Source organism: Pollachius pollachius (assembly GCF_949987615.1).
Source record: "Pollachius pollachius genome assembly, chromosome: 8".
In the NCBI taxonomy this organism is placed as follows: domain Eukaryota; kingdom Metazoa; phylum Chordata; class Actinopteri; order Gadiformes; family Gadidae; genus Pollachius; species Pollachius pollachius.
This window is the reverse complement of record NC_136941.1, coordinates 21,615,842-21,637,076: the sequence shown is the minus strand read 5'-3', so window position 1 is coordinate 21,637,076 and position 21,235 is coordinate 21,615,842. Positions and strand designations below refer to the sequence as shown.

The window sequence follows — 21,235 nt, the reverse complement described above, 5'->3', positions numbered from 1 at the left end:
AAACATTGTAAACTGACACCAACTGAGTTTTACTTAATTTTATTTATTAACTCTAATTGTGCTTCTATAATTGAGTAGCACAGGCATAAACTGAATCCCAGCCACCCCCCTCCAAAAGAAATACAATAACTTGATTTAGAGCAGTGCTTCTCCCCCAGTGACAAGTTGGATGGGAGGGTGTAAGTTAAAAAGAAAAAACGAAAAAAAAGAAGGCACACCAACAATTGCCAATTCCTCCAGAACTCACTATTTGCGTCAGTCACATGTAGATCAGGGGCCACACCAAGTTATTTAGGGCAACTTAATTGAGAACACCTGCTGTCACACCGCTATTCAACACTTTCAGTAGCCCTTTCACAGTGCAGAGGGACGTTACACCTAGACGACCAGACAAACGCAACAATCTCGATGGCTCGACTTTGTCTCCACAGTATTTAATTGAACCATGGTTAGTTAAATCTTCACCATCCCAAGAAACAATAGCTTTATATACACAAGGAGAATATGTTTCTTTACCATTTGTCTGTACAATGCAGGGCCTATACATTAATTACTTTTCTGCAAGTAAAATACAAAAAGAGGGAGAAAAAAAAATCTTCAAAACAATTCACCATAACTTGTCTTCCCTTTTCTCAGAAATCAAAAGACAGTGACTTCAAGGTTGAAGACAAAGCATGGTCAGACAATCCATGTCTGCACTTTCTCTCAAATTAAAGTTCACATTTTTTCCCAATAATGGAGAGGTGGTGACAGACGGAGTCCCAGCGTCAGGGCTTCACGGCCGAAACTCCAGCTCATCCACACTGATGACCTTGGCGGGCATGGAGGGAAGGGGCTGCTGGAGCACGTCCGAGCCGAACCACTTAGCCAGGCCGAGGGGGGGACTCGCGCCATGTCTCTGAGCGTTAGTCCGGTGGTGGCCGTGGTTCTGTGAGTGCGAGACCCCGGCTCCTGGGTGTCCTGCAACGGAATCAGAGATTTAACAACAATGACACTTAATACTGTCAAACAAACTCACATGCTTACTCCGTTAGGCCAGTTCACTATGCACACTTGAGTGATAAGCTTGATATAGAAAAACACCAACTATATTTAGTGTATATAGAGACGTACAGTGTTTCCACTCGATTTCTTTGTAGCAGTGTTGCTGTGAGTTGGTAACCTAGCAACACTAGGGGGGTCCATGATTTTTTGGGAGAAATGTACAGATTGAGCTTCCAAATATGACATAACCAACAGAGTCCAGGTATCTGCTGAGACCAGATCATTGTGCCTTGAACTTTAGGGCTCCAGACTAACTTTTTTCACTAGGAGCACTGTGGCCCCTAACTGAACATTTTAGGGGCACAACCAGAAATTTTAGGGCACACACCAAAGTGATTCTCTTTTTTTTCTGTATTACTAATTAGTATTTAGATAATAGATGCAGAAATTATAATATGCGGTTTCAAATTCAGTGTCACATTTTATAGTGATTACCATCTATACCAACTGTTTCCAAGTGTGCGCGCATGCGTTCGACAGGACGCTGCGCCTCCTCCATGGACCTATTGGCCTCCTCTGCCCGCTCGCCTCCATTGAGAATGCAGCAGGAGCGACAAACGCCTCCTGTGTGATAAGCCCTTTATAGCACATGAAGTCCTGACCGGGTTTGGTTACCGGCGGGGACGCGGGTTTTGCGATTTACTTCTCCGGTGCTGGATATGTTATTCAGGAGCGGAGGAGTCAACTAAAACCGTCAACAGTGGATGATAGGGCTGGGCGATATATCGTGTGACAATACAAAAAACGTCTATCGTTTCATATGATGCTCTATCGTTTATATCGTCTTGCCGCAAATCACTCTTTACGGTAATATTTCTCGTCATTTGGACGACGCTTTACATTCTTCCACACGGCACATGAAGGCAACACAAACAAACACAGAGGAGAGTGAACGTGACAATTCGGAACAGGAGAAGGACTCCGATGACCAGCCAAGACAAAGTGAGCTTGTACCTAAAAGAGGGGCTACTTCTATTGCATGGACGTGGTTTTGGTTGGAAAAGTCTGACACGGACCAGAAAAACGTACTTTGTAAAGTATGCCGATAACCAGTCCCCTCACCAGACTCAAACACCAACAACCTATTTTACCACCTACGAAAGAATCACGACAAACAGTACGGAGAGAGTCTACGGATGAAATCCAAAGAAATACAGTCGTCGAGTGCTCAAAACAAACCCCAGACCGTGCAAGAAGCTTTTGCCCGCGGCACACCATATGACAAAGATTCCCGACGATGGAAGGAGATAACGGCTGCCATTGCAATTTACATCTACAAAGACATGGCCCCAATTTACATGGTCGAGAAACAGGGGTTTCGTGAGTTGGTGCGACCACTCGACCCAAGGTACACAATGCCAAGCCGAAAATACTTCACTCGAGTCCAGTTGCCTCATTTATATCAAGAGTGTCGGGCCAAAGTAGAGGAGGAAATCCACAAGGTATTGTACTACGCTATAACAACAGATATGTGGTCGAGCCGAACGACACATCCCTATATGAGCCTGATGATACACTTTGTTCGAGACTGGACACTCTGCAGTCAGTGTTTACAGACAAGCTATTTCCCAGATGACCACACGGGAGAAATTATAGCCAGAGGTCTCAGGGAAGCTCTTGAGTCGTGGGGACTGCGTGAGGATCACCTAGTCTGTGTCACCACGGATAACGCCACAAACCAACCACTATTTTAATTTTAAAATGATATTTTATTGTTACTGTATTTTATAGAGGTGCGCACTAGGGGGAGGGAAAAATCATAACTTGATTGTTTACAAAGTCAGGGGGAGTATTTTGTATTTTAAGCTTTTAAACTGGCTTTTAAATGCTCAGAAACTCAATTGCAGACATATTTGACCATGTATTACTATAAAAATTGTTATTCTTGCTGAAATATATTTTTACATTGTTTTAGACACTCACCAATGGCTAGATGAAGACGGTGACCAAAACATTGTAAGCGTGTCCAGTCATTCAGCCGAAGTGCAAGGATGTTGTTTGTGGCGTTATCCGTGGTGACACAGACTAGGCGATCCTCACGCAATCCCCACGACTCAAGAGCTTTTTGGTTGGTTTTAATATTTTTGAAAACCAACCAAAAAAGTGTTTTCTATTTACCTTTTTATATTTATACATTCATATTTTATATTTTGTTGCATGCATAATTTGCACAAAGGTTCTAAATAAAAGGAGAAAAATAATCATGAGTAAGTTCTTTATTTGTAGAGTATATAATTCAAAATGTAATACGAAATAGGCCTTTCCATGTGGTCATTTTATATAAACTATTTATTTTTCATTGAATTTACAGAAAATGTGCTATATCGTGATATATATCGTTCCGTCTAATTTTCCTTCGGGTGCCGGTCGGGCGTCTATCAATTTATAGCGGGTCGGGTGTGGAATGTAATTCTTGCTACTGTCGGAACAAGGGTCGAATGCGTTTTAAAGTATTGCGGGATTGTAAAATAAGACCCGTGCAGGACTCTGGCCGCAGGTCGGAAGACCGAGTCAATATTTTGTGAATTGTTCAAACACACGTAGCAGGTTGTGAAATCTTTCTCCTTCTCACAGAGACGTTTATGCCCGCTCGATATTTAATCTCTAGGACCCTCCCCCTCCACACATTGGCCACATCACAGTGGCCATTTCCTATCCTCCTCACACTCATTGGCTTGCTACAGATTCTTTGACGCGCCCCTTCCGTGTTTAACGTGTACAAATAAAAAAATTCAGTCGCACTCACATTTTGGTCGCAAAATACAACCATTTGGTCGCAGTCTGGAGCCCTTGGCAGAAATTATTCTATTTATTTCTTTGCCATTATTTAGGCTATTTATTTTGCAGTGGCGCTTACAATCCAGCAGCGGCAGTACGCCGCTGCTGAATGCATATAAGGGAAACACTGAGACGTATATCTATAGATTTATCCACATAGCTCTCTATCCATCCATCTTTAACCCCAGTCAGAAGCGCTTTAACATCAACTGTTCATGGCCTGTTTCTAATTCAAGCCGATCTCTTCAGCAAAGGACGGATAACCGATGATGTTTACCTTGTCGCTGTTGCTGGAGTTGTTGCTGCATCACTGCTAGCTGCATCTGGGCATTAGCCCTGGGAGGTAGAAGAGGATTCCCCGTTGCACTAAGAGGGTACAGTGGAGGGCCGAGCAGGGTAGGGGGCAAGCTGCGGAGCTGAGCGAGGTCCATGTGGGACGGGAACATGCCTGGGGCAAATACACAACCATTCAAATCAAGGAGACCGAAAAAGGTTCCAAAGGCGCCATAAAGACAAGGAGAAAAAGACTGCAGGACAAGAAATCCAACCAACTTGACTGCATCAGGGCGGGTCCTAGTGGCTGGGGCTGGATGCCCTGCGCCAGCATTCGCTGCACCACGCTGGGGTGGAGCTGGGGAGGCGGCGGCCGCCCCATGGGGAGGTGGGAGAGCAGCGGGACCTGGTATATGGGCCGTGGGAAGGCCGAGCCGGGCCCGGAGGGGACCATGGGGGGAACCTGGTGGCCGGCCGAGCCTGGCTTGAGGCGCTCGTCCTTGCCGGGCATGTTCTGTGGACCGGCCTCCAGACCCCCAGGCTGAGGACCACCTCCAGACATGGATCCTAGGCAGGGGTTAAGGGAACCTCCATCTAGTTTAGAACAAAATGAAAAATGTGTAAATTTAAAAAATGTGTAAGTGTAATTTCTTTGCATTAAAGGTCCCATGGAATGCCACCAGGTGTTCTGTGATTAGCCATCACAAGCCGTTTTGGAAATCTGCCCCTTATGACATCACAGGTGGGCATGTCCACCTAGATATGTGCTGGATAGATCAGTCTACCAGCCTACCCAGTGGACTGTAGCAAATGTTGCTCATCTATCCGTCACACTTCTAGGTAGACAAGCCCACCTGGGATGTCATAAGGGGCAGATTTCCAAAACGGCTTTTAACGGCTAATCACACCACACCTGGTGGCATGCCATGGGACCTTTTAAAGGCCATGGTACAAAGTAGGGTTGAGACTTAATATCGATATATCGTCGCCCTTATTCGTGCAATGCACAATCGATGCGCCAAATATTACGATATTATGTAAACATCAAATACATGGGACATTCATGTACAATTGAATGTATTCATGTCGTTTACATCCAATGTGCCAAGATTATCCATGTACAATATAATGAGTTCAAACTGTATTCCATAGCAATGATTAAAGCTTATTCATTTATTAATGCTATACCATCTTGACAGTGAATTGCCTCCTCCTTGCCGTCTGGTCGACTTCCTTGTTCATCTCTCGTCTTTTCCTTTGTCTCGTACATTTTTCGAATCACAGATGTCGGAGTGAAAGATGCAGATATCTGAAACGGAAGTACAGACATTACTCAAGGTGTGGGATCAGGAGCCAGGGCGGTAAGTTAGAGCCTGACATATCTGTATCGCCGCGTCAGGTAGCCTCTTGTTTAAAGGCCTACATGCACGTTAACCGGAAGATTTGATTAATGGGTACATAAAGCACTCAAAATATGTGTATCATTTATAAAATGTCTCCAAAATAGTGTTAAGTCCAGTTTGTCGTTTTTGGCAGTAACAGGTGTTTTCTAACGCCATTCGGCGATGACGTGACGTTGGGGAGACATGGTGGAAGGTAGCCTCAGCCTAGTACTAGAACTATGGCGTCTAAGAGGTAGCAAGAACCACAAACAACATGTATGATGCCCCACAGCAGTATAACTTCGAACCTGTCAGATGTGAGAGGGCGAATGAGGAATTGCCGAGAACTGATGGCGGTCAAAGCCAATTAAATGCATGGTCAGAGGAGAATGAGTGGAGAGTTGCTAACATTTAGCAAGTTGGAGCTAGTCAATGAACAGCAGTGCATACAATAACGACACTTTTATTTATTTTTACTGTGAGTGAATAGCACCGAGTGAAAGTCAATGTTTTCTTTATATCTAGTGACAGCGATTATGTCGTAAGTACCGGTAAACTTAGTCAGAAGATCTAGAAATAGAGGGCATAATGCTAGCTATGGGCTAACTTAGCCTATCGGAGAGCAATCAGTGCACTTGCAAATGAGTGCCTGCAAGTATAACCAATCGTGGTGTGACATTATTTAACCATCAATCTACCGCAAATATGACCAGACAGATGTACATTGAACACATACAAAGCACACCGTCCAACCCAGCAGATGCTGACAGACAGCCCACAAGCCAAACATCACCACGGCGGGTGTGCTCCCTCTCTCGCACGCCCGTACTACACAATCACTCCAACTTAACCAACTCCAAGGCTAGGCTGCTTCACTAAGACCACAACTAACCACAAGGCCTTCATAACCATGCAGTATGCCGAAGCCGAAAAGGACACACGCACAGTCGCACACTCATCTAATGCAAAACAATCCGTTTTATTAACATTCAGTCACTGCAAAGATTTAAAGACTAGCCTCTAACCATAAGTTAGATTGGACCCAAAGTATGTGATTGATACAGTCTGGTTCGGCTTTCGCTTGCTATCCGTTTTTAGTATGACTTCTCAAAATTACCTCTTTGTGTTAGGCGCACATGGCTAATTTGCATACGAGCACAGGATTGGCTGGCTCCGCAAGGCAAATAATAGAACATTTAATTATCTTTCTGTCTATCCATCTATCAACGCATGGGTCTAGTTTTAATGTGATGTATTTTGTGTATGTCCAGTCAGACTTGTCTCCCTTATTCTGTGTGTCTTGTAGGCTATACTGTGTGAGCCGAATCACCTAAATTAATTCCCGGCGTGTAGTTTGGTATTAATAAAGACTTGACTAGGCTATATATCTATCTAGGCTATTAGTCAACAATTATTCGCCGAAGGCGAAGTGAATAGTGGGGAATAGCCCCCGAGACCGAAGGTTTATTTGTTGTCATCAGCTGACATTTTGCTATGAAAACAATATCAAGTTTGAGATGTCAATCATGGGATATTGCCCAATATCCCGAGATAGCGAACCAATCAAATTGCGCCATCTTAGGAGGTTCACGTGTAGCATATACTAACTATAGATAATATCTATGTATTTATCTATGTATCTGAATAATCTGCTGAACACTCTTACTAGTCTCTACTCTCAAGGGTCTCAATGCGGCTTTGGTCCGTGTCTCCAACGTGACGTCATGCAATGCATTCTGGGGGAAATGAGAATCAATAGCAAACCGCTAAAATAGTACCTACTTTTTCGTATTACATTCCGTTTTGTGATACCTAACATTAAATACAATAAACAGTTTAAATCTTAAATACCAACAAGCAAATCGCACAAATTCGTTGGAAAATAAACCCTGCAACACAGCCTTTAAACAAGACACTGGATTACATTCTAGGCGTCGTTCAGTTTCGAATATGAATCATCCTCAATGGATGGGGTGATTGTATAAGAGTTCTTGCCGTGTGCAATATATGTGCTATGTCATTTTGTTGAACCAACAAATGCGTTGTATGCCTTTAAGAAAAGACTCGACAACATGTAAACAAGGCACCATTGAGTTTAGTTTGGATTAGTCGAGGAAAGGAGCTATAAAATACAACATCTCGATATCAGCGCTCTGATGGTGTGAAATATTGTCAAATCTCTCGTCTTTACCCAAAGACTACTTATGAACAAAATTGTCCCATTTCAACCTGCCATTTTGTTTTGCAAGAAAATATCGTTGACTATCACTGCGGTTGTTTGTTACTACATGCGGGCAATGTCCACTGAAAAAGAGGTCAGCAGAAGTTATGAAGATATAACCATCCTCGGTATAGAAAAATCCATCCTTGCTGTAAAACTGTCAACAAAACAGTTTAATCACACACGTCAACTTGTCATCGTAACAATGGACACTTTCCTCCTCCATGTCCCTCAAAATATACAGCCTTTCAAGTTTCACTGCACCCAGTGGTAAACTACATTCCTAGACCGGTACTCATGGCCATCTGATGTATTGAGCATTCATCTTAAAGGACAAATCCGGAGTAAAATGGATCTGGGATATGTTTAGTATGATAACGAGTTGGGATGTTCGTCTGGGAGCAAAAAGGCGCATATATACGCATTCTTAAGTTGTTATTAGCCGATTCTACCAAAACGCTATAAACTTGGAACTGATGGGGGCATGTGTTATGGTAAAAACTAAGTTATTTTAAACCACTTAAGAAGCTAGAAGTAGCCAGACACTTCTTTGGTAGTATAATAAAGGTCTTAACATATAAAACGAGGCATTGATAATTTTGTAAGTGTACAGATTGTTTATTAAAAAGGACATTTTATACACACAATACCATCAGTAGTTCACCCGTTGACGCCATCTTGTTTTTAAGACTCCATAAGTAGATTGGCAAACACAGAGATGCCATCCGTCAACACGCAAGCTCTTTGTTTGCCACAACAATCTGTACACTTACAAAGTTGTCAATGCCTTATTTTATATTTTAAGACCCTTATCAAGCCTTTTAAGTGGCCCATGCCCCCATAAGTGGCACATGCCCCCATCGTTCCAAGTTTATAGTGTTTTGGTAGAATCGGCTAAAAACAGCCAACTTAAGAATGCATATACATGCGCCTTTTTGCTCCCAAACGAACATTCCAACTCGTTATCATATTAAACATATCCCAGATCCATTTTACACCGGATTTGTCCTTTAATAGCCGTCATAACTACAGGCCAATGTTTCCTTCCACTGCGATAGATGAATATAGGTTGTTCTTGATAACATGACTCAAGTTGTATCACTACAGTTTCGTTTTGGATACCAACTTTCTGACAAAGAAGGACAACCTACTTTAAGTTAACAGTGAAACAACCTCAAAAGCCAAAGTTACAAAAACATGGATGCATTAAAGAACCGCCTCCAGGGACTCCCTCTAGGCCTAACTCCCCTGGAGTGGGCTAGGCTTCTTGGATACAAAGTATACCGCCACATTGTGTCATTTCGTATAGTCATTTTTACGTTAGGATCTCAAATGAGACCTACCCATGGGGTTAACATGACTGACTCTTGACATGACATCACTCTTGCCAACTCTGGTTTTAAAAAACACTCCAGAGCAGTTTGCCCGCTCTGGGCTACTCTAGGGCAATGCCAGTGCAACATGGCAGCCTCCACGACAGATGACCCACTCCCCATGCAGAGAGAAAGGGCTCAAACTACAGGAACGTAAACACAATACTTATTATCACGGGCTTGCACAAAAATAAAATAAAAACGCAGACCTTTAATCTACTGATCATCTACTCTGATTCAAATTTAGTTACACCTTGTCAAAGAATTTGGCTTCGCAGCTCTTTTTTTTTAAAAAAGGACAAGTACATAGGCCTATCATCTAAAAACTATGGCTTACGTTGTTTTTTTTCACGTCCTCTGATGCTCCTTCAACCTTCATATTTAACATTCGATAGGCTTTAAGTGAGACTTCGGAATGTGGACCTTTGTAGGCATCGCAGTGCCATCCATTGGGATCCATTATAATTACATAACCTTAAATTGTAGCATCCAACTCTTATCGTCTATCCTTCAGGAACAGAATCCTAAAACGTGTTGAATCCCCTTGTGCATTGTGCTGTTCAGCACCATTGGGCAGTTGGACATTTGACAGAAAAATCAACCTAAAACCTGGATGTTGTGCAACATGCCCACTCCAGGTAACTCACCATGCTAGTGACTGCATTCCCAGGAGAATTCCGGTCACCTGGGTGAGAGCCGGGCCCTGGGGAATGATTTGTTCTGGTTTGCCTGTGGTTTGGAAGGAAAATACTTTAGGCTGACTGTCATGAACCCATGACCAGAAAGATTTTAGATTTGGGCAAATTTCACTTCATCAGGTGGTAGCACTGGCACTAGCAAACTAAAGCACCGCCGACCCCAGCGACCGCCCCTTTCAAGCGATTTGCAGGGGCACGTCATTACCTACACATGCAACTGCCTGGCAGGGGTGGGTACAACAGACTTAAGCATCTTTCACACCGCGTGGAAACTCCCCGCCTCCATTCATTTCAATGAGGGAAGGGCGGCAGACGGGAGGCGGTTACCAAAGCGGCTGTTGGACCAGAAAGCGGTTGCCGCCCGCGTGAACGCACAGATTTTGCCCTACCGCTCAGCTTTCCCCGTGTGGAAACTTTCGGCGACAGCGGTAGCAGCCGTTTTTTAAATTGCCTGGCCCTTTCACACAACCCTCCGGCAGCGAGGCGGTTATCAGGGCGGTTGCCGTTCGGCGGTGTACAAGCAGCTAGGGCTGTCACTTTTTATTCGAAGTTCAAATATTCGTTCGAAGGTGGGGTGAAAAGTTCGAATTCGAAGTGTAATTCTCCATTCGAACTGTGTGTGCTGCCGTCTCATAAGAACTTCAGACCATTTTAAGTAGTCTGCTTTCGATCCAGCAGAGGGCGCGCTAACATTTTATATCAGTTTGACCTGTTGCCGACCCTCTTGGCCTGGCTATCTGTATCGAATGTTGAATCAACATTCGATACAGACAGGCCAAGAGGGCTTTGAAACAAAACGTAACTGAAGAGAACGCGAACCGAGATACGGCTATTAAAAAACTGCTATTAAAAATGGAGAATTGCGAGGAGTACAATGCTGAGCGGACCATAACGACACCATCACATTTAAAAAGCAGCGTATGGAAGCATTTTGGCTTTTACACCGTGGGTGGAAAAGTCACAAACAAAGACAACGCCGTTTGTCGTCTTTGTAAAAGAGAGCTGTCGTACTTATCGACATCAAATTTGCGCACTCATCTGCTAGCTTACCACCGAAATGTAGCAGTAGAGGAACAACTGCCGAGCGGAGCAGCACAGAGTGTACAGCCTTGTTCTAGCTAAAATCGGCGCACTCCTTTCTTTATTTAAAAATGTTCTATTTGAGTTTTTTTTTTCCAACTCCTATGTTAGCCTATATGAATTCAGAGGCATGTGAAAGTCTCATTTTCTTTCCGTAAGGAATAAAAAGAGCAGCATTCCGTGTTGGAGGTCGGCCTCACAGATTGTTCGTTTATATAGGCTGTGTGTGCCATGGACGACATGCGCTCCGCATATCACGCTCCGAGCAGTTATTGTTAATGTGTAAAATACAGCCGCACTTGTGTGTCGGAGCTTCCTCTTGTTGTGTTTACAAAGATGTGTTTTTATCCTGTGCTGTTATGAATTCAGTAGGTATACGTGATTTCCACAAGAAATAAAAAGAGCAACATAAAAAAATCAAGACTGTTGTCGTGTTCTATGGGGGGGGGGGGGGGGGGGGGGGTCGAATGTATTTGAATTAATTATGGACATTCGAAATTCGTTCGAATTTCATTTTTGGAAAAAGTGACAGCCCTACAAGCAGCTTTAAGTGTAATGCACCCCTTCCCCTGCAGGCAAAGTGGTGCATTACACTCAAGCATGTCGTATGTGGCAAGTGAAATCCTAAAGAGATCCAGAGAGTTTGCATTCAAGTGTCGCAGTCAGACCAGTGTTCCGATCACATAGCTCTCCTTGAAATGACAAGGGATTAACGCAAGAAGCTGTGGCGACAAATTACTTTTTAACAGACAAGTGACATTTTTCTCGTTTGTCATCATTTTGGCTGGTTGAGATAACTAGAGAACATAAAAATTGGCTAACCCTCAACTTCGTTGAAGTTTGATCAGTTTAAAACATTGTAGTTGCTTTGCTAGGTGAAAATACTTTTCCCCTGTAGCATTGCTCCGATAAGGGGGTTGCATTTCTCCAGGACAAGAAAAAGTAGTTTCTCTCTCCCCCCCCCCCCCCCCGATTTGATACCAGCCCAATATACAACTTGATACAGTTATCTTTGGACACAATCATTTTTCATAGCACATGCGATTGAAACAACCACTGCATAATATATTAAGTAGTTAATTTCTTAGTGAAAGTGACCGACATTAATAAATAACTCAAGTAGTGCCCCCACTGAATTTGGAGTCCAATCAAATTGCAAGGAAAGACCCACGTAATCAGAACACAGCAGACTGGAAAATACGCAGGTCATTGCAAGTGTGGATGTAAATTGATGGCCTAGTAGTAGGGTTGAACTGGCCTGTTCCTGAAGGATTTGTCCTGCGCCTGCTTATTGTAGCACTGCTGGTATTGGTGGTGGGCGTGCATGCCCAGCTCCTGCTGGTAGGTCAGAGCTTCCAGGTCTGCATGGTTCACTGCCATTGAGAGGGCCCTCATCTGCAGGAACACCAGCGCAAAACAGGTTCAAATAGGGATGATTCAGAGTTGGGAGACATGAACGCATCAGCAGTAGACCAGACGTATGGCTCTCACCTGCTGCTGTGTGGTGGGTCCTGGACTGATGGAGCTGTGCATGTCTGTAAACTGCGGTAATGACTGAGGCCCAACTGGAAACCCTTGTGAATAAAGCGATTTGGAGCAGGCTGTCAAGGCATGCAGTTTGTGGACATTCGACGCAGCAACACCATACAGGTGAAAAGGAAGCATGAGCCATAAAGATATCAATGAGGAAAAACCACAAGTAAGAATGTTAACATTGCTTACCATTGACAGATTTACCTGCTGGAGGCTGCATATGTCCATGAAAGTAGTCTGGTGAAGGGGCCCTCTGTGGGTACAGCGTCGGAGAGGGGCCCTTGTGCAGCAGGCCGTGTAGAGGGGCAGAGTGGGGGTCCTCGGAGCCCAGGAGGCCACTCAGTAATGTGGGAGAGCTGCTGCGAGGACGACACGGCCCGCCCAGGAGATCCTGCAAAAGACACATTAAACAGGTGAAGCTTGGGCAGGTATGGTCAGAGACCGCAAGTCAAAATCTGACAACGACAACCTATTGACCTCAGCCTCACACAGCCAGGCCATATTCACATCGCTCATTAGGTGCTGACTGCAGTGTTTGAGGAGCGTCTGCCATCCAAACTCAACTGTTCAGCCACTCACCCACAGTCCAGATTTAAAATGGTTCCGTATTTCCAGCGTAAAACACAATTCGTCAACGACATCGGTACAATTTTTCAGCGAGGTAAGAACTTTTCATGCCAAGGAAACCTAAAGATTTGTCCCATTAGATTTCCATCTGCCATGTGTTTCGTCACGCCATGCGCTCTTGCAGTACGCACGCGTTCCGAAATTGGACAGCTGACATCCATTATCTTCTAAACAAGTGTAGCAGCTCATAATAGCTGGATTTCTGTCCTGTCAAACAACAGTCACTGCATATGAATTTCCCAGGACAATACTTCTCTACAATTGGGCACACCAAAGAGCAAAATCCCCTAGCTTAAATTCTGTGTTTGCCACTACATGTTCACGGACTAAGACACGTCCAGTAAGAAGTCTGAGTAAAGATATGTTGGGCTGCAAACTGAACTCTGTATAAGAATTCAGAAATTCCTAATTTCACAATATCTGACTGAGTTTTATGAAATTACAGCATTGGGTTTACCCATCACAATGTACTTTTACAAACATGGGTAAAGACTGGCGGTGAGAGCTGGATCGATGAGGCATATCGACCAAAAAATATTGTTCCAGTCGGTTAAATTCACCCTCGTATGGATGCACCAGTCGACAGGCCATTATTCAGAATGTTTTGCGCCAACGCACAATCTGTGCAAGGCCGACCTGGGTTCAAGCGTTATCACTTTAGTTTATTTATTGTTTCTTCTTATTTCAATGGATTGCATGTTTATACTGTTAGGCTTACACCATTCAGACTTCTGTATTGAACTCTTTTCAAATCTTCTCTTGGGTTCAGCTATTCAACACTTCAAAAGGCTCTACCTTAACATGCTTAAAATCATTACACTACTGCCCTCACTGCGTTTTCTACAGGAAATGCATTTTCTACTTGGCCCTTAAACCAGTTTTTCACCTCGAGACTCAACAGCCAGAGCCAAACACGTTTAACCATCCCTGGATGCCTAAACCGCTTTTGGTTTTGGTTGAGGTTAGCTTAGCAATTTGGGGTATTTCCGAAACCCTACTTTGAAACAAATTGTGAATTGCAAACCATTTACTGGGAAATAATACCGTGTGGAATAGTGAATGACTCATACACACTTCAAGTTAATTAGGTGAGTGCTGCATGCAGCGCTCAAATATTGTTAACTTTTAGTTTTTATTATTCTCCACAAACTTTGGGACCTATCTCCTTCCTCAATTCTTCACCTAGAGACTCCAATCCAATGTTAAAATTTAGATTTTTAAAATATTTTATACTTTAAGATATTCTACTTCTAAAATACATTTTCTTACAATAGAAGTCAATGGGAGGACCGCGGAGTCGTCCGCCCATTCTCTGACGCTACTTCAGACTTTGTAACTTGGTCAATATTTTATCGTTAACCGTCGTTCAAAGGTTTAACAAAACACACATGTATCTTCAACAATCTGAAAACAGAATTTATACTTTTCCAAATCAGTTTATGTTCCATGTCGGCTTGTTTTCAGTTGGTCTCATTGAATTTCGCTGATGTTAGAGCGCGAGGACGTGGAAGCAGTGTTACTAGATTGGGCAGTTTTTCCTGCCCAATTGGACTAATATTAATAATGTTCGGTTGGAAAAATGAGCATTAGGCGAGTACCTACAATTTCGGCTGATTCAAAAAAAAAAAAAGGTGGGATTATAATAATTCTTTCTACAAACAGTCAATACCATACGTTTCATAAGGCATATCGTTTGTGCATCTACTGCTACTACTACTTATACCACTACCATCTTCCAGCTTTGACAGTATTACATTTTAGCTTCCACCTTTTGTAACAATGTATTTCAGCACTTCAGGAAATGCATTTTCTAGTTAGCATAATGCTTTCCCTTTTCTTTTAATTACATGCATGTTATCATCAGCTACTGGCTTAGTGTGAAGTTAGTTTAGTGTTAGTGTAAACAGGTCAGTTGTTTTCACTCGATTGACCGTCACCCAGACTCACTGTGTCCCGCCCTCGGGTCAGTGAGAGCCCAAGAGGTTAAAACCCTTCACCCCGGCTCTGAAGGCAGAATCATAACTACGCGCATCAGTCTCTAAGTCAGTGAGCCTCCGCACCCAACATCGTTAACAGAAGGGAAACATGTGCATTTGTTGGTTTGTGGGTACTGTTTTAGTACCAACCTAGCATGGGCAGCTTGTAAGGGCTTACTTGTGTTGGACGAAAACAAAGCAGTAGCTACTAAACAATGAACTGCAATAGAATGATTCTCCAATAGGTCAATGGTTTGCCAATTGCCCTATATCGCATGAAGGGACGGGAGAGGTCTGGATGGGGAGTTCAACAAAACTCACGGCTGAGTTACATTGACAAAGATAATTAACAATGAATCCCAGTTCTTAAACTGCACAGTAGTCTTTACTTCTAAAGTAGCATAAAGATACTAATCAAGAAACCTAAAATTAAAAAACACTGGGTTCGCTGGACGGCCAACTGAATTTAGTTCAAACCAAGTTGCCTGTGTCTGAAGTAATGGAGGCAGAACTCTGTACTGAGGCTGTCTTTGTGAGGCCAATGATCTACAGTTCTAAACATAATATTAATCATACATACGTGGAATATGTTTTTCTGCTGCTGAGCAGGTGGCGGGACTTCAGACATGCTCACCACAGCAGGGTCTGAAGGGTGCTGCTGGAGGATAGAGGAAGGGAGGTGAAACAAGTTCCCAAAAGTAAACCCTTCATGTAAGGTATGCAAATAAAACAGATTTTTTATTTAAACATGGTAGAATTTGCATCATCTATTTGCCAATTTATCAAGCCCATTAAAATATGAGAAGTCTTCAGGATATAGTTAAATCTTTTTTTAGACCATATTACTGAGAGGTCCAACAAAACCATCACAAGAACATCATGGAGAGCCGCTCATGAGGGCTAAACGTACATTGTTTGTGCTGCCTTTGGGGTGCGCTGGCAGAGTCCCGCTGGCCTTCATGCTGCTGACGAGCTTGTTGAAGGCCGACATATCGGGGTCGCGTGACCGAGCGCTGGAGCCGCTAGTCAGGGCCTCCTCCAGGTGTTCGACCATGACAGGGGTCCCGTCTCCTCTGGTCTGCTGGGGGGCCCGTCGAGGCTGGGGCCCGGCCTGGAGCTTCATCCCCTTCATCCCGCCCTCCACCTCCTCCAGGGACAGCACCACTCCCGAGTGAGCTGGGAAACAGGCAGGAACACTTCATAAAAACCTTGTCGGGCCACGACATGCATTGGAAGAAAAGACGCAATCAGAAAATGATAACTAGGTGCACCCACTGCTCTCGCGTAGGCGTGCTTTGTTGACCGTCAGGGTGGAGAGGAGGGGCTTCAGATCTATCTTGGCTTTGTTGAGCAGCTCCAGGATGTCCACCTTCTCTTTGCGGTCGGATGACTGTATGGGTGTGAAGTATGGTGGGGGGCCGTGGCTGGGGGAGCTGCATTGAGGCTCCAGACCTAGAGGCGGACACACTCTTGCATCAATCTGGCCTTTGGTCAAACTGACCACCAATGGGCTAAACCATCCACTGCTAAGGATATTAAAAAAAGTGCCATTGATGGAAAGGCCCATCAACAATCAAATGAGGCATTGTAAAATTATATCAAGGACCATACAGGGATAGACTGAATAGGACGTCAGGTTTGTAATTTAGACCAGTCCATTTGCACCCATTTTAACAAAGACTGAAAGAAGGTTTTGTCACACACTTCCCAACTACATTGATCCACCTATTGTACAACTTAATCAGTAAATGTAAGTCAACCCTCAGTTTCATTTAGAATGTAAACAGATTTGAGAAGTGCATTCACACACTGCTTGGCCGAAAAAGCCAACCGTTTGCCAACATTTTCTTATTTTATATGTTATTCATTCAAATTCCAACATCCTTCCTTGAGGGCCAGACGAAATAAGCAATACAACGTGTGATTGTATGCGACATTGCTGAAGCCCCTAACCAAAGGATGAGTAACAAAACAGTTCATCCAGCTACTGTACATTGCTTTCAGAGTCAGATGTGCCATGTTGCATTTATAATACAGTCACATTGAACTAGGCCGTTAAGAATGTTTTTCAAAATTATTAAATGGTGCAATATTATTTCAGTGTGTCTAGCAAATACTGGTTGGCATCTTCAGCACCATCTGGGTGATTCAAACATGACACTAAAGAACGGTTTACCTGCTAGCCGCTCCAGTTCCTCATGCGGAGTCGACCTAAGGCTGCTAGAGCGGCTCCCTGAAGGACTTAGGTTACTGGAGAACCACTGGCTGAAGCGGCTGGCTGACACCGGACCTTCTCCTAGAACATCCTCTATCATCTGAAAGGGAAGGACATCGGAATACTGATTAAACAGCACCTGGTGCAAAATTAGAACCCAAGGGCTCCAGAATCCCTTTGTAGAGGAAGACGAAACTCCTAACCATAACCAACAACTAATGCACATCCATGATGACAAGACATTCAGCGGTCTTTGGGACTTACGGAGGCCAGTCCTGGCATCGTCTTCTCCAGATTGAAGAACTCGTTGAAGTCGAAGTCGCCGCCCGACTGCTCTGGCAGGACCTCTGGGTGGGGGACCTCCTGGTCAGCGGTCGAGTCTCGGACCACGTCGGGCTCCTCAGGTAGGCCACCGTTACACTCTTCAGACACAAACAATGATTTAAAAAAAAAAAAGGTGTACCAATACGCAAATATGTTGCTGCTCCATCCAACTGGAAAGGCATGGCATCAACACAGCCAGGGTTGGGGGCCATCCCCAACCTTGATAAGATCCTACGCACTGAAGGCATTCCAAAACATAAGAGTTCAACAATAGGAGGATTATAAAGATAAAACACTGGCTGCCCATGAACAGTTATAATTTTTAGGTTGAATTGTCTCTTAACATGAATATTCAACATGCCTTCCTTCACAGACTCCGTACGCCTCCTCGACCGCTTCGACCTGCGCTTATCATCCTCCAGGATCTTGTCATCAAATCCAATGAGCTCAATAGTCTCAGATTGGCTTGTAGGACCGCCGGAAAACCACTCTGGCTCCTCCTCTGCATACGAGTCGTTTCTTCTTCTCTCGCTGAACACCCGTTTGTCCCCAAAGTCTCTCTGCATGGGAGAAATATGTCAACACAAATCAATCCAGAATAATCAAAATTAAAGCTAGGGTAAAGACAGGCATTTTAGAAGCATTACTCAAAACTTTGTTCAAAATATCTTTACACTTCGACAACAAATCAAGTTCCCTTACATTTTTTGGTTTAAATGTGGCATCTGTTGATGTTGCTGTCATGTAATAAGGATCCAATCAAATTATTGGATGGCTTTCCGTTCATCCAGATTTTGCCCGTGTATTAATTCAACATTATTGAGTCTTTCAAAAGGCTAGCAGATCTATTGCTAAAGCTAGCAAGCTAAAGAAATATTTTTAAAGATGAGGGGCCTTCCGATAGATACTTTCAATATCAATCTACTCCGACTGGTAACTCCAAATTGCCTAACCTAGCATTGATATTAATGTTTTAAAACCAACCAAACTGAAAGTGAGGTCTACATAATTCCATATTTCAAAAATAGCTTAACAAAAAAAAAGTAAAGTTAAGAACACCAAACGAGATTGCTTCCGTTTAGAGAGAAATTCATTTTTGTAGTCAACAAAGTGAAGCCATTTTCTGGTATCTGAAAGAAAAGATCAGCCATCTAGCCAAATAAGGCTCCTTAACTGACCCTGAATCTCTTATCCTTGAAGTCCCTCTCACGCTCCCTCTCCTTCTCCAGACGCGACTCCCTCTCGAAGGCCCTGGCGGGGATGATGCGACCACTGCCGATCCTACGCGCTCCACCCAGGCGGAGGCTTTCGTTCTCCTTGTTCTCCAGAGGGCTGATGGGGCGGCGGGCCAGGGGTGCCGGGGCAGCAATGCCCTGACATCCTCCTCCAAAGCTCCGCCGCTGCGGGCTGAGGACCACGTCCAGATCATCCTCCTTTAGTCTTTCACGGGGATCTGAGGTCGTTGAAATGTTGAGAAATTACAGGTGAACAGATCTGTCAATGGATTTTGGATATTTTGTTTGACAAACATGACAAACGAATGTTAACTGGGACTTTTCCTTCATGAATCTCCACCCTCTACGTTTAATGGCTCAAAACATAGTAATTTGCTTAGTATAATTTGTTAGAAATGGCCCATCGGCCATTAGTGAGTGAACTGCGCTCCGAGATATCCATTTGACAATTTAGAGTTTTGACTACTCCGGCCCAATTCTGATCAATCAGTGCATCATTTCTGTGAATGGGTCAGGGAAGCCATCTATCCTGTCCATTACGGGTGCATGAAATACAACAGGGAGCTGGGGGAGAGTAGAATGTTTTCTCCATTTAGTTAAAAAAAAATAATAAAAAAAATAAAATAAAAAAAAATCGGTGTCCAATTACCTGCCCTCTTTCCTCCTCCTCTTAAACCAACTCTCAGAAGGAGATGAAAAGACAAAGCAGCTAGATACAAGCTTACAAATTTCCATTTAACTACTTCAAAATGCTACATTCTCATATCCTGATATGTTCCAGCACTGCATTTCACTTTGATGTGACCCTTTAACAGAAAATTAACATAAATAGTAGCCCCTTACCTGGAATTCTTCTCTTTAAAGGAGCTCGTTCTTCCAGGTAGTCCTTCTTGAAGCCTTCCACTGGTGAGGTACGCTCTGAAGTGGGGTACAGTGAGGCATGCCACTTCTCTGGGTCCCAGACACCATCACTATAGACACCAGAGAAAATGTTCACATCCAACATTCTCATGACGTCAAATTACAAACAAGTTGCCTGACTATGCTTTTGGATTGAACCAATTAAAAAAAAAAATCAATGTCATGCTTGTATCATTATTATGATTACACATTACTGAAATAAAATAATTGCATTCTAATCAGCTATCCATTGTACAGTCACCAAGCATTATAGTATACCTGTCATATTTGTCAGCAAGACATTCTGGCCTTTCATTAGAGCATGGCAATTCCTTGATTCCCAGAAGCTCCTCCTGCAAGTTTGCTCATAATGTTTATAAAGTCAACTTGAAAAATATAGATGTTTATGTTGATTCCTTATCTGTTTTCATTACCTTGGAGTATCTGTAAGGAGATACAGTTACTACTGGTGGTTCCTTCACCTTCTCCACTTCCACATCCCCATCCCCATCCCAGACCTTCTCAGCACATGCCTCATTCTCCATGGCTGATTCGTACAGCCAACCAAGCAGAGCCTCAAACCCAAAAATGGAAATATTCCTGCAAGAATAATTTCAATTTTCAATTCACTTCAATTTATACAAACACCTTTGGTCATTCTTAAATGTGTCGTTTTCCTTGTAATTTGAATAATTGTAGGTAGGTATGCACGTTGGAGAGGGAATTCAGAAACGTACTGAGGTTCTAGTCATAATTAAGCCTAAATGAAGTGCAAATTGGCCCGAATTAATCGTCATTATATAATGTTCATGCTTTTATAAGTTTCACATTTAAACAAATGTCAGACGAGCTGGGGCAGTCGAGCACAAGTACTCAACAAACGCTAGCGGCTAATCCGAGTTAATTGATACCGGCCGGAGAACCGCTTTGTGAGACCCACACGTCAATTAACTATGCACAATGAACTAACGTTACGGTTATAGACCCCTTCTGATGAGGCAGAACAGTTGATCATCAGCAGCCATACAAGCTAACCAAGGCATTCATTCACTAATCATTGCACCGTATCAGATTTCTGAAAAAAAATTGTTGTTAGCATTTTTAACAAAGCTTGTACCCAACATTAGCGCGTATATACACATCACTCTCACCGAAAAGCCTTGTGTGGCTGGCCATGCTATACACAAATAATAAAACACATTGCATAATGGAATGCAGGTACAGAGGCTCAATTAATAATATAATACCAATGAAACATACTCACTGTTTGGGATACCGTCTGACGCTAGCCGTCAGTGAGTAGTTAGGTGGCTAGCTAGCTAGCCTAGCTTCAGCTAGCCAGCTAACTAGCTGGGGAATGGGATAATGCCCACCCAGCGAACACACAACTCCAAGTCTGCCCGGTCACTTCGGAAATAAACGGATGAACAATATCAAAAGAGAAATAAAGTCAATAACAACGTCTAAAATGAAAAACAGTCAGTGATCTGGTGCCGACACAGTGTGTATCGCTAGGTACGCTCCTTCTGTTCTCTCAGTCGTAGCAGCGACCTGCCCCAGACCGCCGCTTTAAGAA

At 43.4% G+C, this 21,235-nt stretch overlaps 1 protein-coding gene across 5 annotated transcripts; it reads right to left on the bottom strand.

The window, feature by feature from the left end:
* Window positions 1-32: 32 nt before the first annotated feature.
* Window positions 33-21,188, bottom strand: eif4enif1 (eukaryotic translation initiation factor 4E nuclear import factor 1). Of its 5 annotated transcripts, none has more exons than XM_079741913.1 (19): window positions 20,924-21,188; window positions 20,094-20,259; window positions 19,939-20,012; window positions 19,603-19,730; window positions 18,703-18,977; window positions 17,886-18,084; window positions 17,465-17,622; window positions 17,162-17,300; window positions 16,261-16,437; window positions 15,896-16,161; window positions 15,566-15,643; window positions 12,572-12,773; window positions 12,341-12,423; window positions 12,108-12,244; window positions 9,719-9,800; window positions 5,284-5,404; window positions 4,375-4,689; window positions 4,100-4,270; window positions 33-960 (listed from the first exon to the last, which is right to left on the bottom strand). In XM_079741913.1, the coding sequence occupies exons 2-19, from the start codon at window positions 20,202-20,204 to the stop codon at window positions 776-778; spliced, it is 2,901 nt and encodes a 966-aa protein (XP_079598039.1). In that variant the 5' UTR covers window positions 20,205-20,259; window positions 20,924-21,188; the 3' UTR covers window positions 33-775. The 5 variants fall into 5 exon arrangements, with proteins under 5 accessions (XP_079598039.1, XP_079598043.1, XP_079598041.1 ...); XM_079741917.1 differs by having other exon boundaries at window positions 4,375-4,662; XM_079741915.1 differs by having other exon boundaries at window positions 12,587-12,773.
* Window positions 21,189-21,235: the final 47 nt, after the last annotated feature.

What these genes read in the sequence shown, in the direction of transcription:
- eif4enif1 (XM_079741913.1), bottom strand. Translation starts at nt 20,204, where the DNA reads ATGGAGAATGAGGCATGTGCTGAGAAGGTCTGGGATGGGGATGGGGAT. An exon ending in TCAAGGATAAGAGATTCAGG is followed by an intron (nt 18,085 to 18,702) that starts GTCAGTTAAGGA and finishes TCTCCCATGCAG; the next exon opens with AGAGACTTTGGGGACAAACG. An exon ending in AGCAGGTAAATCTGTCAATG is followed by an intron (nt 12,424 to 12,571) that starts GTAAGCAATGTT and finishes TTTATTCACAAG; the next exon opens with GGTTTCCAGTTGGGCCTCAG.